Source organism: Eptatretus burgeri, chromosome 10, assembly GCF_056783735.1.
Source record: "Eptatretus burgeri isolate ZD-2024b chromosome 10, Ebu_testis_v1, whole genome shotgun sequence".
Lineage (NCBI taxonomy): Eukaryota > Metazoa > Chordata > Myxini > Myxiniformes > Myxinidae > Eptatretus > Eptatretus burgeri.
The window spans coordinates 1373895-1385977 of NC_140970.1; the positions used below are offsets into that span (position 1 = coordinate 1373895).

Here is a 12083-nt window from a genome sequence, read left to right on the forward strand (position 1 = left end):
GGAAATTTACTCATTCACATCTGCAAGAGACCGAACACAAATATCCAATGCAACCATTTTGACTTGGCCATACCACGGTACCACTTAGTTCCACACAAACTCCCAAATTCCTTCATTCAAAATATCATCTGAAATCACTTGGAAAACTTTTGTTAAACCATGTACAGGCTGGTAAGCAAATCACAACACAATAGTAAGCCACTTGTGAAAGTTTTGTATAAACTCCAATGGATTCATGAGGAAATTTGGCAATGACATGAAATGAAGGATCTGAATACCGACTGATTGATAATTAAAAGCAAACCGTTCGTTCTTATTAATCGCACATCCTGCACTGTGTTCAGAACCACTCCTTTAACCAAGCAGAGGTCGAGCTGGAACCATTTTTCCACGTCAGATGTGGTTTGCATTTTGTTTGTTTTTTTAATTTAAGATTTACTTGTGAATTGCATGAATGATAAGCCAAGACAAGGCACTCATGGTATAATGGTTTTGGTGGCAGGCTTGGGACCCTGAGTTCAAATCCTGCTCGGCTGTTGAAGTAATACCAGGTGGGATTGATTCAGCCTGTCATCCTTCCGAAGTTGGCAAAATGATATCAGCTTTCTGGAATGAGTGAGCCATTCAAGTATCCATTGTCGGAGTGGTGACCCATCCAGGATTGGGTTCAATTGTCCAGGAGACCTCTTCAGTAGCACCAACACTTGACAGAGTGTGGCCCAGATGGATGAATATACCACATGATAAAATATTTTTGTCATAAACATTTGTTTATTTCCTTTAGACATTCCAGAGCAAAGAAAATATCCAACCGTGAACTGTATTGTATGCCCCCTGCAGATCCTCACACAATTATCTGCCAGCAACAAAAGGTTTAAACACCTTTGGTATTCCAACAAAAAGAAAGAAAAAAAATTAGCATTTAAAAGCTCCAACATTACTTGTATCTTTGGCAGTACACACCTTGGAGCTGGTTACCCCATCAGGGTCTTACTCATAACAGGTTAGAAATATATATCCATCAGAGGGGATATTGTTACACATTTCCACAATCCAAACAGAAGTGCACACCTGCAAAATACAAAACACAATTGCTATCTCTAGCAGCACAATTGTACAGGTTTCTCCAACAAGACATTTCTGATGGTGAAAAGCATCTGGAACATGCTGGCACAGTTGGTCATTTGGACCAACTCACATGTACACACAGGGGAAATAACTCAAAAAGGTCTTGCCTTGTTGGTGGACGAGAAACCAAGAGAGATTTTCACAAATGTTTCGAACAGACATGATAAAAAAGTAAATAAATGAACTGTCCATTTCTCAAGACCAATGGGATGGTGTTTCCTTTAATTTCTTTTCCTTTTTGCGTTTCTTTTTCTTCACTTCAATGTCACATGGCTTCGTAACCTGAAAAGGGTAATGGAGTGGGGTGCAGGAAAATTAAAAATTGATCACCACCACAAAAAAAAAAAATGTATATATATATATCTATATATATATATATATATATATATATCTATATATATATATATATATATATATATATATATATATATATATAGTTGCGGGCCGGGCGTTGGCCACGAGCACGACCGGGAGATGGAGCAGTAGAGTCGGCTCGACCGATCGCCCGGAATTTAGATTGTACCTTTTCGGAAAACTCCGAAAAAGTACGGGTCCCTTATCGGACCGTTAAGCATCATATTTCTGCCACGTGGTATAGGGTTATTTGCCAATTTTCAAAATACCTAGATTTCCACGTGGCGATTTACCGAGTCTCCACACCCTCGACGGCACCCGTACGGAACGAGCCACTTAGCGTACTCGAACCGTGTGGAACCCGAGCGGTTGATCGCCGAGATCCTCCGGTCCAAATGTCCCGTTATAGCGGCAACAGCCTGGTTAATTTTCCAACAGGTAGCATGCAAAGCCAATGGAGAAAAGGACACGAACGAGCGGACACATTTCACAAATGGGGCTGTTTATGTAACAATAGGCAGGGAGGGGAACACAGAAGAGCAGAGTTATCCAAATATTAATAAGCACGTATGTACAGCAAGGCACCTAACAATTCATTACTTACTATACTGGCACCACAAACACACATACGCACACACCCAATGAATCAGACCAAAATGGTCTTTATTGAGGCCTCCAGCCCGGATGGAAAGGACGAGCTGAGGACCAGATTCTGCCTCGGACCTGTCCACCTCGTGTGGTCTTCGCGTTGTTCGAACTGGGCACCAGCGAGGGCGAGCTGAATCCAGACACCGGCGAGCCTCAATCAGCTTCCCGAGCTCCGGCGGATCCTCTCGCGCTCCAGAATATGCGCGGGTGAAGACGAGGCGCCGATCCTTCACAATCCGCTGAGTCGATTCGATTCGATCGAAGAACCACCAACCACCTTCCGTGCTCTCCGAACAACCACCAACCAAGAACCAAGACCAAGAACCCAGAAGAGCCAGAACCACCAACCAAGAAGAGCAAAAAAGCCACTTCTGTCTCTCCATTCCCTTTTTATCCCTCTGGTGTGCGGCTCGCTTCCGGCGTGACTCCTTTCACCATCGGTGGGGGCTGTCGCCTCCCATTTCTCGGAGTACGCAAGCGAGCCGATTCATGTCCATATTAGGGAATGGAATTCAGTTCGCTCATCGTTGGGTGGGGGCTGTCGCATCCCACCTCTTGGAGTGCCCAAGCGAGCAGATTCATGTTCATATTAGGGAATGGAATTCAGTTCGCTCATCATTGGGTGGGGGCTGTCGCATCCCACCCCTTGGATTGCCCAAGCGAGCCGATTCATGTCCACATTAGGGAATGGAATTCAGTTCGCTCATCGTTGGGTGGGGGCTGTCGCATCCCACCTCTTGGAGTGCCCAAGCGAGCCGATTCATGTTCATATTAGGGAATGGAATTCAGTTCGCGAATGCATTCTGAACACACCCGTATTTCAGCGAGCGCGCGAAGAATGCCGGAAGTAGAGGGTTTTCGTTGGTGTTGTCATCGTTGGTGGTGTAAAATAAAAGAAGAAAAACCTGACTGAAAATAACTCCACAGCACAGGAACATTTAATTACCCATTAGACAAGGGAAAAGGGAGCTATCTATCCACATTCACTTATTGAAATAACTGAGCTATAGGACCTGAATGTTGTGTGCTCATGGCTTCCAGATTACAAGGTCAGTAGCACGACCTCAGAGATCAACTAGAAGGACACTCGGTGGAGCACATACCTCCAGAAAGTAATGCCTGATCCACGAGAACATATCGGCCCAACACATTTTTGAAATATCATGCTCTCCAGTACTATTGTTACGAATCTGGAAGCCTTTTGCACACACACAGACAGCAGTCCCCGAAGCTTAGTTATTTTGATAAGTATTTGTTTATAGTTAGAATCCCTCCTTCTGTCTATACTAATGGGAATTTCGTGTGTGCGCTGAGTTATTTTATAGTCAGGTTTATTACATCGACAACAACAACAACGGCACCGTCCCTGACTCAACCCAGTGACCATTGCCCAAGCGTTTTTGGCTGAAGGCGTGGGCGGAGCCTCCATCGCCTCAGATCCGACTCCGCCCCAGAAAGGTGAGAGTTGCCCCGCCCACCATGGGCCTGTTTAATGAGGGACAGCCAGTGGATCGTGCGATGGAACCGTCCAATCAGGAGGCGAGTGGCGAGAAAAGAAACCGCTCCCACCTCTAGAGAGTAGAGAGTGAGCGTGGCGACTGATGAGCATCTGCTGTGTTAGTGGCGATTGGCTTCGTCTGCGGTCTTGGTGGCGATTGGCTTTGTCTGCGGTCTTGGTGGCGATTGGCTTCGTCTGCGGTCTTGGTGGCGATTGGCTTCGTCTGCGGTCTTGGTGGCGATTGGCTTCGTCTGCGGTCTTGGTGGCGATTGGCTTCGTCTGCGGTCTTGGCGGCGATTGGCTTCGTCTGCGGTCTTGGCGGCGATTGGCTTCGTCTGCGGTCGTGGCGGCGATTGGCTTCGTCTGCGGTCGTGGCGGCGATTGGCTTCGTCTGCGGTCGTGGTGGCGATTGGCTTCGTCTGCGGTTGTGGTGGCGATTGGCTTCGTCTGCGGTCGTGGTGGCTTAGTCTCGTTCGTGGGCCGTGGACTTTGGGTCGTGGGTTTGAGTCCCACCGTGGTGGTTTGGTGTCGGTGTGACTGCACAAGGCGGGAAGGTACCCCGGCCCGGTTCTACCGAATAAAGACCCATGGGGTCCAGTTTCGTGTGTGTGTGTGTGTGTGTGTGTGTGTGTGTGTGTGTGTGTGTGTGTGTGTGTGTGTGTGTGTGTGTGTGTGTGTGTGTGTGTGTGTGTGTGTGTGTGTGTGTGTGTGTCTATGGGCCCCGTCTGTGAGCAGAATCGTTAAGTGCCTTGTTCATTGTACATTACATTTCTTTATTCATGATAACTCTGCTCTGTGTCTCCCTTCCCGATTATTGCCGATTGTAAAATAAACCCCCATGTTAAATGTTCCAGTTCGTTGTTCGCGTTTTCTTTCATTGACCCAGCACAGTGTGGGTTTGAGAAATAGTAAGGCCGTTGGTGCTGTAAATTGTTAATTTGGACCGACGGATCTTGGTAATCCCCAATCTGTTTATACCTGGATCAGCCTGGTAAACGGTCCGTTCTGCCCGAGTCCGTCGAGGGTGTGGTTTTCCCCGGTAGTTGGACGACGTGGGTACTTAGGTATATTGAAATTAGGCAATTAACCCTACTCCACGCCGTCAAAATATTGGCAACCACGGTCCGCTAAGGGACCCGTGAACTCTCGGACTTACCCGAGAGTCACGACCTAAATTCCGGGTGTTCGGTGGGAGACGACTCCACTGCTCCACCTAGTAGTCGTTTATCACCACCGTACCCTGGCCCACAACACTATCGTTTTTGGCCCCATCTCTCAATGGTGAAGAATCGTTAAAAAAATTAAATAATTCTCATATACAGATCTTCACCAAAATTGAATCAATTCGTCCTTGTCACACACCCAACATGTCCACCAAGTGTCGTCCGAATCCGTCCACAACTTTTTGAGATATTATGCTATACATCGTTTTTGGCCCAATCTCTCAATGGTGAAGACTCACTTTAAAATTCTAGTCGTCGGATCCAGATCGGGATCTTCACCAAAATCTAACCAGTTCCTCCTTGTCACACAACGAACCTGTCCGCAAAATTTCATCCGGATCAGTCCACAACTTTTTGAGATATCCTGTACACAAAGACAGACAGACAGACAGACAGACAGACAGACAGACAATCTTAACCTCCTCCTTCACCTTTGGTGGCGGAGGTAATAATTCGGAACATTATCTATTAAATAACGTGAACCGTGGTGTCCGTCTATTTCCTGCTGCCACTTCGCAAGGTGCGTTTGAAAAGCAACACACACAGGCAAAGCCCAACATTCAACCAGAATAAGTGATACCAAACAAGATACACTTTGAACGTATAAATACAACATGGAAATAGTTTGTTATCTCTGACAGTTCAGAGTGTTTTCACCCGTCTGTCTGAACAGGATATCAAAAAGTTAGGGACAGATTGGGATAAAATTTGGTGGATAGGTTGGATGTGAGACAAGGACGAAATGATTAGGATCCAGATGTGAGAATTTTGCAAGTGATTCTTCACCATTGAGAGATTGGGCCAAAAAACGATATATAGGATGATATTTTAAAGTTATGCCAAAATTTGGTTGATGAGTTTCATGTGCGACAAGAACAAGCCGATTCCACTTTTGGTACCAAAAAGCACTGTGGATAGAAGAGTACAGGGACATTAGCAGCCTACATACGGATGGATATAGGTGCTGTCAGTGATGTGAGAGCGCGCGCGCGCGCACGCACGCACGCACGCACACACCTTCATTAAAAAAAAACAATTTGTGACTGATACAAGCATATATATTTGAACATTTATATAGAGGGGAGGGGGATGTGGGGGTCACGGGGTTAAAATAAATAAATTAATTTAGGTGTCGACGTTGAGAATGGTGCTTCGAAGGGAAAGTATGTACACAAGGGAAAGTATGTTCCCAAAATGTTTAATTTGATCAAAAGCGAGACACGGGAGCAATTCCCTGGAGTGGTGTGCAGACTAATTATCCACCAATTAAAAGAGCATCATTGAAACGCATGCCTGGAACCCAGCAGGTATTCACCTCCCCCTCGAAGAGGGAGAATGTACAGGAAGCGTTGGAAGGATTACAATCGCTGGTAAGCAAGCAATTTTAATGCACGCGCACAATCTTAAATAAGCCACAACTGCAATTAAAGCATCCTGCTACCAAATTGACTTTTCTTGTTTCTAGAGACCGTTTGAGAACCATGTGACAGGGGCAGGTGACAAACAAGCCAGAAAAAATTCGTGTAGAAAGTTAACTGACCCACCTTTACCTCTGCTGTTACCGTTGGAATGTCTTCAAAACTTTTCTCCTTGCTCCGCTTCACCTTCTTCTTCTTTATTAGCTTCACTGAAGTTTGTGACGTCATTTCTGCCTCGCTGCTCGACTCGTGCTTTCGCTGCAATGCATGGACAGAGTTAGTGAGTGTCGTGGTGTAAGCATCAGCAAAAGCAGACGTGCAACATGTTTGTGAAACATAACCGAGCTGTCTTTTGCTTAAACCCATTAGGGAAATGATGAGTATTGTGCTGGTTTTATTTTAAATTCATTGCTGACGCATTGAAATGCGGTGACGTCGCAAATTTGATTCCCTTTTCAGTGATCAATTCAATACAGCGACAGGTATGGTTCGAAGAGCATGCATTGCAGGGTTTTTTTTTTTCTTTTCTTTAATACACACACAGCACAAGATGATCATGTGGAAATCTAATCTGCACTTTGCCAATTAACATTTGCCTCAACTCAACATAGCACAGCTGCCATTCTAAACAACCGGAGTGAAAAAGCCACAACTATGGTTGAAAGAAAAGGTAGCCCACCGGTTGTAACAAAAAGTTTGTGGCAAGCGCATTGTAAAAGGCCAAAAAAACCCCAAAAAACCCATAACACCTACCTTTGTCATCGTCCGTTCCATCTTTATTTCTTTTTCTCTGTTAAAAGGCAAAACAAAAGAAGATGAGATTCGAAGGAAGGAAGGGTTGAACGAAGGCCATAGAAACAGGGAGGGATTTTAGGTGAGAAAATAAAACTGACGACTCGTACATGTAACCCTGGTGTTCTTCAGACCACGCCGATGGTGTTTTCTCATTCCGGCGACCCTTGGAATCCAGAAGTCCCTTCTTGATCAACAGCTTCTTCCGACTCGCCTACAAGGTAGAGTGGATGAAAATACAAGAGTAAGGCATCAACAAATTATGAGATCAAGAAAAAATAATAAAAATTTGAAAGAAATCCAAAAGCTGACCATTCCAATAAAATACTCCTACATAACGAATTAAGAGTGCATTAATTGGTGTAGTCAAGCAGGTAATCATTACAGGGAAAGGTGAGCATGGCAATGGGACATCTTTTTTGCAAAATAATTTTGAAGCTCAATAATTGGCTTAACATGACAGCGACTTACTTCTGAAGCATACTCAAAAAAGGGTTAAAAGGATGGCTAAAGACAAACCAGCAAGCACAAAGACCCTTGACCTAGGGCATGTACAGTTAGGGATAACAGCATAACAGGGATGATGACTCCCTGGTATAATCAATGATCCACAACCACTTCCTTTTCCAGGGAACTATTACCAAGAGGGCATGGGAATAGCCCTTTAGGACTCAACTCCTGGGACACCATTTTTTCCACAAGCAGGAAAATTATCAAAGAAAAAATAAAAGGAACTCTAACATCATTAAGCAAAGTAAAAGTTGAGTCCCAAACCTTTGGGCCAAGTCCCCATTTTCTGGGGTACGTGTCCCTTTCCATGACTACACGCTTTATCTTGGCCACAATTCCATGATCACACGTAGACAGCACGGCCGTGGTCATCAGTGCAATTCCTGTGGAAAAAGATAAAAAAGATGAAACGAGAGTTCACAGTAGCGTTCTGGTATATACTTCAAATACAATAAAAATAAAGAAAAGTTCGTGGGGGAAAAGGAAAAAAAAAAAAAAATAGCCTGGAAGTTCCACACTACTGAAGCAAACCACCCTTACACACAAAGAGACGACGTTCAATCACACTTTGTGAGACAGAGTAGGCTCGTCGATACATTAATTTTTCCGATATATATATATATATATATATATATATATATATATATATATATATATATATATATATATATGTATATATATATTGTTGCGGTTATGGAAATTCACAGAACACCATTCAGGTTCCTCGAGATTAGTTATCTCGGTAAGTACGTGTTTTATAAATAGCCCTTTCCCCGAGTCCAACGGGTATTTAAATGTTCCTGCGCAGTGGTTTATTATTAATAGTCAGGTTTTCTTTTCTTCACACCACCAACAACTACAACCACGCCAGCATAGTTTCACCTTCACCTCACTCTGCCCGACGCCATTATCCACACACCACCGACCACAAATGTAGGCAGGAGTTTGCTCGGGACTCCGCCCAGAATGAAGAGGGGTGGGCCTCCCTGGCCAATCAAGGACTTCACCACCTCAGATCGGGACTCTGCCCAGAATAAGAGGGGTGGGCCTCCTTGGCCAATCAAGGACTCCACCACCTCAGATCAAGAAGGGAGAGGGCGGAGACGTTTTTCCTCCCCCGAAACAAGGCAAATAAATACGCGGCCACGGAGCTTGCAAAAAAAAGATCACGTCTCGGTACATGTCCTTGGTGGTCATCTGGGCACTCATCTTGATGAGGTACATCACTGCTCGTGGACATCACATCTCGGGGGACAACGAATGCTTGCGTTCGTGAGCTCGAAGCGTGTCCAGTCCGTCGAGTGCGCATCTCTGGCCGGGTCCGGCGCTGTGTGCATCGCACGGAATGGAGGAATCTCGCTGGCACCTGGTTCTGCGGACCACTTCGAGACGCTGGTCTGGGTCGCTCGTCAGCTCGAATACCACACGAGGTGGACAGGTCCGGGGCAGGTCCAAATAAAGACCATTGGTCCGATTCTTTGGGTGTGTGTGCATTTGTGTGTCCGTGGGCCCGTCTGATAAGTAGTGAAATGTATGTGTTTTTGCTTGTATTTATGTGCTTAATAATAATAATAATAATAATAATAATAATAATAATAATAATAATCGGTTTTGTTGTGCTCCCTAGTTCCCCATTATTACCTGTATAAATAAACCCCAATCATCAAGTGTACTCAGCTCGTTGTGTCATTTCTGCATTGCTGGGTGTGTCGTGCATGCCGGAAAGTGAGCAGCCATTGCCGCTGAAATGGAGTAACAGGATAATCGGGCCGGCGGAATTCGGCGATACAACCGCTCGGCTACGCACACGGAACGAGCTCGCTTAAGCGGCTCGCTTCGGTATGAGTTCTGCCGAGGGTGAAGTACCCCGGTAGCTGGATCACGTGGGTACTTAGGTAAATTGAAGTTGGCATTTAACCCTACCCCACGTGATCTACCCATTGGCGTGTTTCGTTCCAAAATAACCAGGACCCGTCGACCTCGGACTTCTCCAGGCCGGCGATCTGTAATTCCGGGTGATCGAGCTGAGACGGCCCCACTGCTTCATTGACGGTCGTGCTCGTGGTGACGCGCTGGCGGAAACCACAACACTGGTGTCAGGAGTGGGATTCGGCCCCATCCGCCTCCACATGAAATTCACGGGCTCGGATCAGGGGTGTAGGGAGCGAGAAGGAAGCGTGATGGACATTGAGGAAGAAGCGTGATGATCTGGGGCTCTTTTGCTGGATCCAGAATCAGCCACTTCAACAGAGTGACTGGCACCCTGAACAAAAACAGATACCACAGCATTTTTCAGCGCAATGCAATAACCCTCTGAATAGGGTGAATATACTGGTTCTGGCTCACTTTTCCCCATGTAAATGAATGGGGGATTTTCAGCGATTCATATTTTTTTTCCCCAAAAATAAACCCCCTTTTTATCCCAAGGTATATTTATTTGTCTCCCCTTTTAACCTGGGGACACTTTTTTTCAAATAACCCATGCAATAAGATAAAGATTTGTTCAAGTAGTAAAGTGGTAATGTGATTTGTTAAAGGTGATTCTAAAGAAATATCTGAAACGTCTCAGCCTCGGGACACTCTTTTTCAAATAACCAATGCATATTGTTTAGCTCACTCATTGAACCTATAAACATTTGTTCATTCTCAAATTCCTTCAATAGTTTAATTTTCTTTGCACAATAATCCCCATCGAAAATATTTTAAAAAACAAAACATTTGAATCTTTATATTTTTTAAGATACCCCTTTTGTGCCATTACGAAATGATAAACTTCTCTTAATGATCTCATCTGACCACCTCCTGAGTTGCAAATCATTTTTGTGCATAAACCACGCCATAAAAAAGTTTTATTTCAAATGTTTTCAGTTCGTGCCATGAAAATGAGGAAGTGTTTTTTGACACGGTCGTGCTGTGAAAATGAGGAAGTGTTTTTGGACAGTCATGCTGTGAAAAAATAGGAACTATTCTGTGAGACAAGGCCTCGTGTTTATATTTTATCTCAGAACACTAACAGGCTTTTACACATAAGTTTAATTAAAATCATTATAGGGCATTTTAAGTATGTTTTAAAAATGATTCATACAATTTGAGAATATATCGCCCAGTTATTTTCCAAGCTGTCTCGCCCGAAGCGTCATTTCCTGTGGCCACACCCGATGATTCGGCAATTTCCTCATCGTTTCCTTATAAGTGATTCGCCAGACAAAGTTTCTGCCAGACGGGATTTTCATTTTTACAACTGAGACATGAGCGATCTTTCTTCCGCGAACAAAACAGCTCAACACAAAGTTGGTAAGCTTGTGTATGGGTTCCTCTTTGAACGATGAAGCAATTGATTATAAATTAAATTGTGATAATTCTGATATATATTTTTTTTCCTGGCAGGTCCTTGGAAGAAGAGCAGTTTACATATCACGACGAGGTGCATGAAATTAATGCTCGTATTGAAGAGGTCAATCATAGAAGAGAATTGAAAAACATTTTTAATGACTGGCACGAAGTCTTATCACGGCCTCTGATCTTTTTGCCATCTTGTACTTATGGTTTACAACTGAGACATGGATTATTCTTCGGATGAAGAAAACAGCTCACTACAAAGTTGGGAAGTTTGTGTATGGTTTCCTCTTTGAACGATGAAGCAATTGATTATAAATTAAATCGTGATTATCCTGATATATATATATATATATATATATATATATATATATATATATATATATATATATATATATATATATATATATATTTTTTTTTTTTTTTTTTTCTTGGCAGGTCCTTGGAAGAAGTGGAGTTCACATATCACGATGAGGTGCATGAAATTAATGCTCTTATTGAAGACGTCAATGATTTTAGAAGAGAATTGAAAAACATTTTTAATGACTGGTACGAAGTCTTATCACGGCCTCTGATCTCAAATGAATTAAACCAACGGTGAGACGTATGTGTGTGTATGTGTGTATGTGTGTATGTGTGTATGTGTGTATGTGTGTATGTGTGTATGTGTGTATGTGTGTGTATGTGTGTGTCTATGTGTGTGTGTGTGTGCGTGTATGTTTGTGTGTGTGTGTGTGGGTGTGTGTGTGTGTGTGTGTGTGTGTGTGTGTGTGTGTGTGTGTGTGTGTGTATGTGTGTGTGTGTGTATGTGTGTATGTGTGTATGTGAGTATGTGAGTATGTGAGTATGTGAGTATGTGTGTATGTGTGTATGTGTGTATGTGTGTATGTGTGTATGTGTGTATGTGTGTATGTGTGTATGTGTGTATGTGTGTATGTGTGTATGTGTGTATGTGTGTGTATGTGTGTGTATGTGTGTGTATGTGTGTGTATGTGTGTGTATGTGTGTGTATGTGTGTGTATGTGTGTGTATGTGTGTGTATGTGTGTGTATGTGTGTGTATGTGTGTGTGTGTATGTGTGTGTGTATGTGTGTGTGTGTGTGTGTGTATGTGTGTGTGTGTGTGTGTGTGTGTGTGTGTGTGTGTGTGTGTGTGTGTGTGTGTGTGTGTGTGTGT

The 12083-nt window shown here is 43.8% G+C and overlaps 1 protein-coding gene across 8 annotated transcripts in view; it reads right to left on the reverse strand.

Annotated features, from left to right (window-relative positions):
• Positions 1-751: 751 nt before the first annotated feature.
• Positions 752-12083, reverse strand: part of LOC147017802 (H/ACA ribonucleoprotein complex subunit DKC1-like) — a 75132-nt gene continuing 63800 nt past the window's right edge. For 6 of the 8 annotated variants that reach the window (XM_085896807.1, XM_085896805.1, XM_085896809.1 and 3 more), the window contains 5 exons: positions 7836-7954; positions 7172-7275; positions 7023-7059; positions 6396-6527; positions 752-1410 (listed from right to left, as the gene is read on the reverse strand). In XM_085896807.1, coding sequence (XP_085752933.1) covers positions 1324-1410; positions 6396-6527; positions 7023-7059; positions 7172-7275; positions 7836-7954 — 479 coding nt within the window. In that variant the 3' untranslated portion in view covers positions 752-1323. The remainder of the gene's footprint in view (positions 1411-6395; positions 6528-7022; positions 7060-7171; positions 7276-7835; positions 7955-12083) is intronic. The other 2 variants (XR_015062148.1, XM_085896806.1) reach the window with 2 other exon arrangements.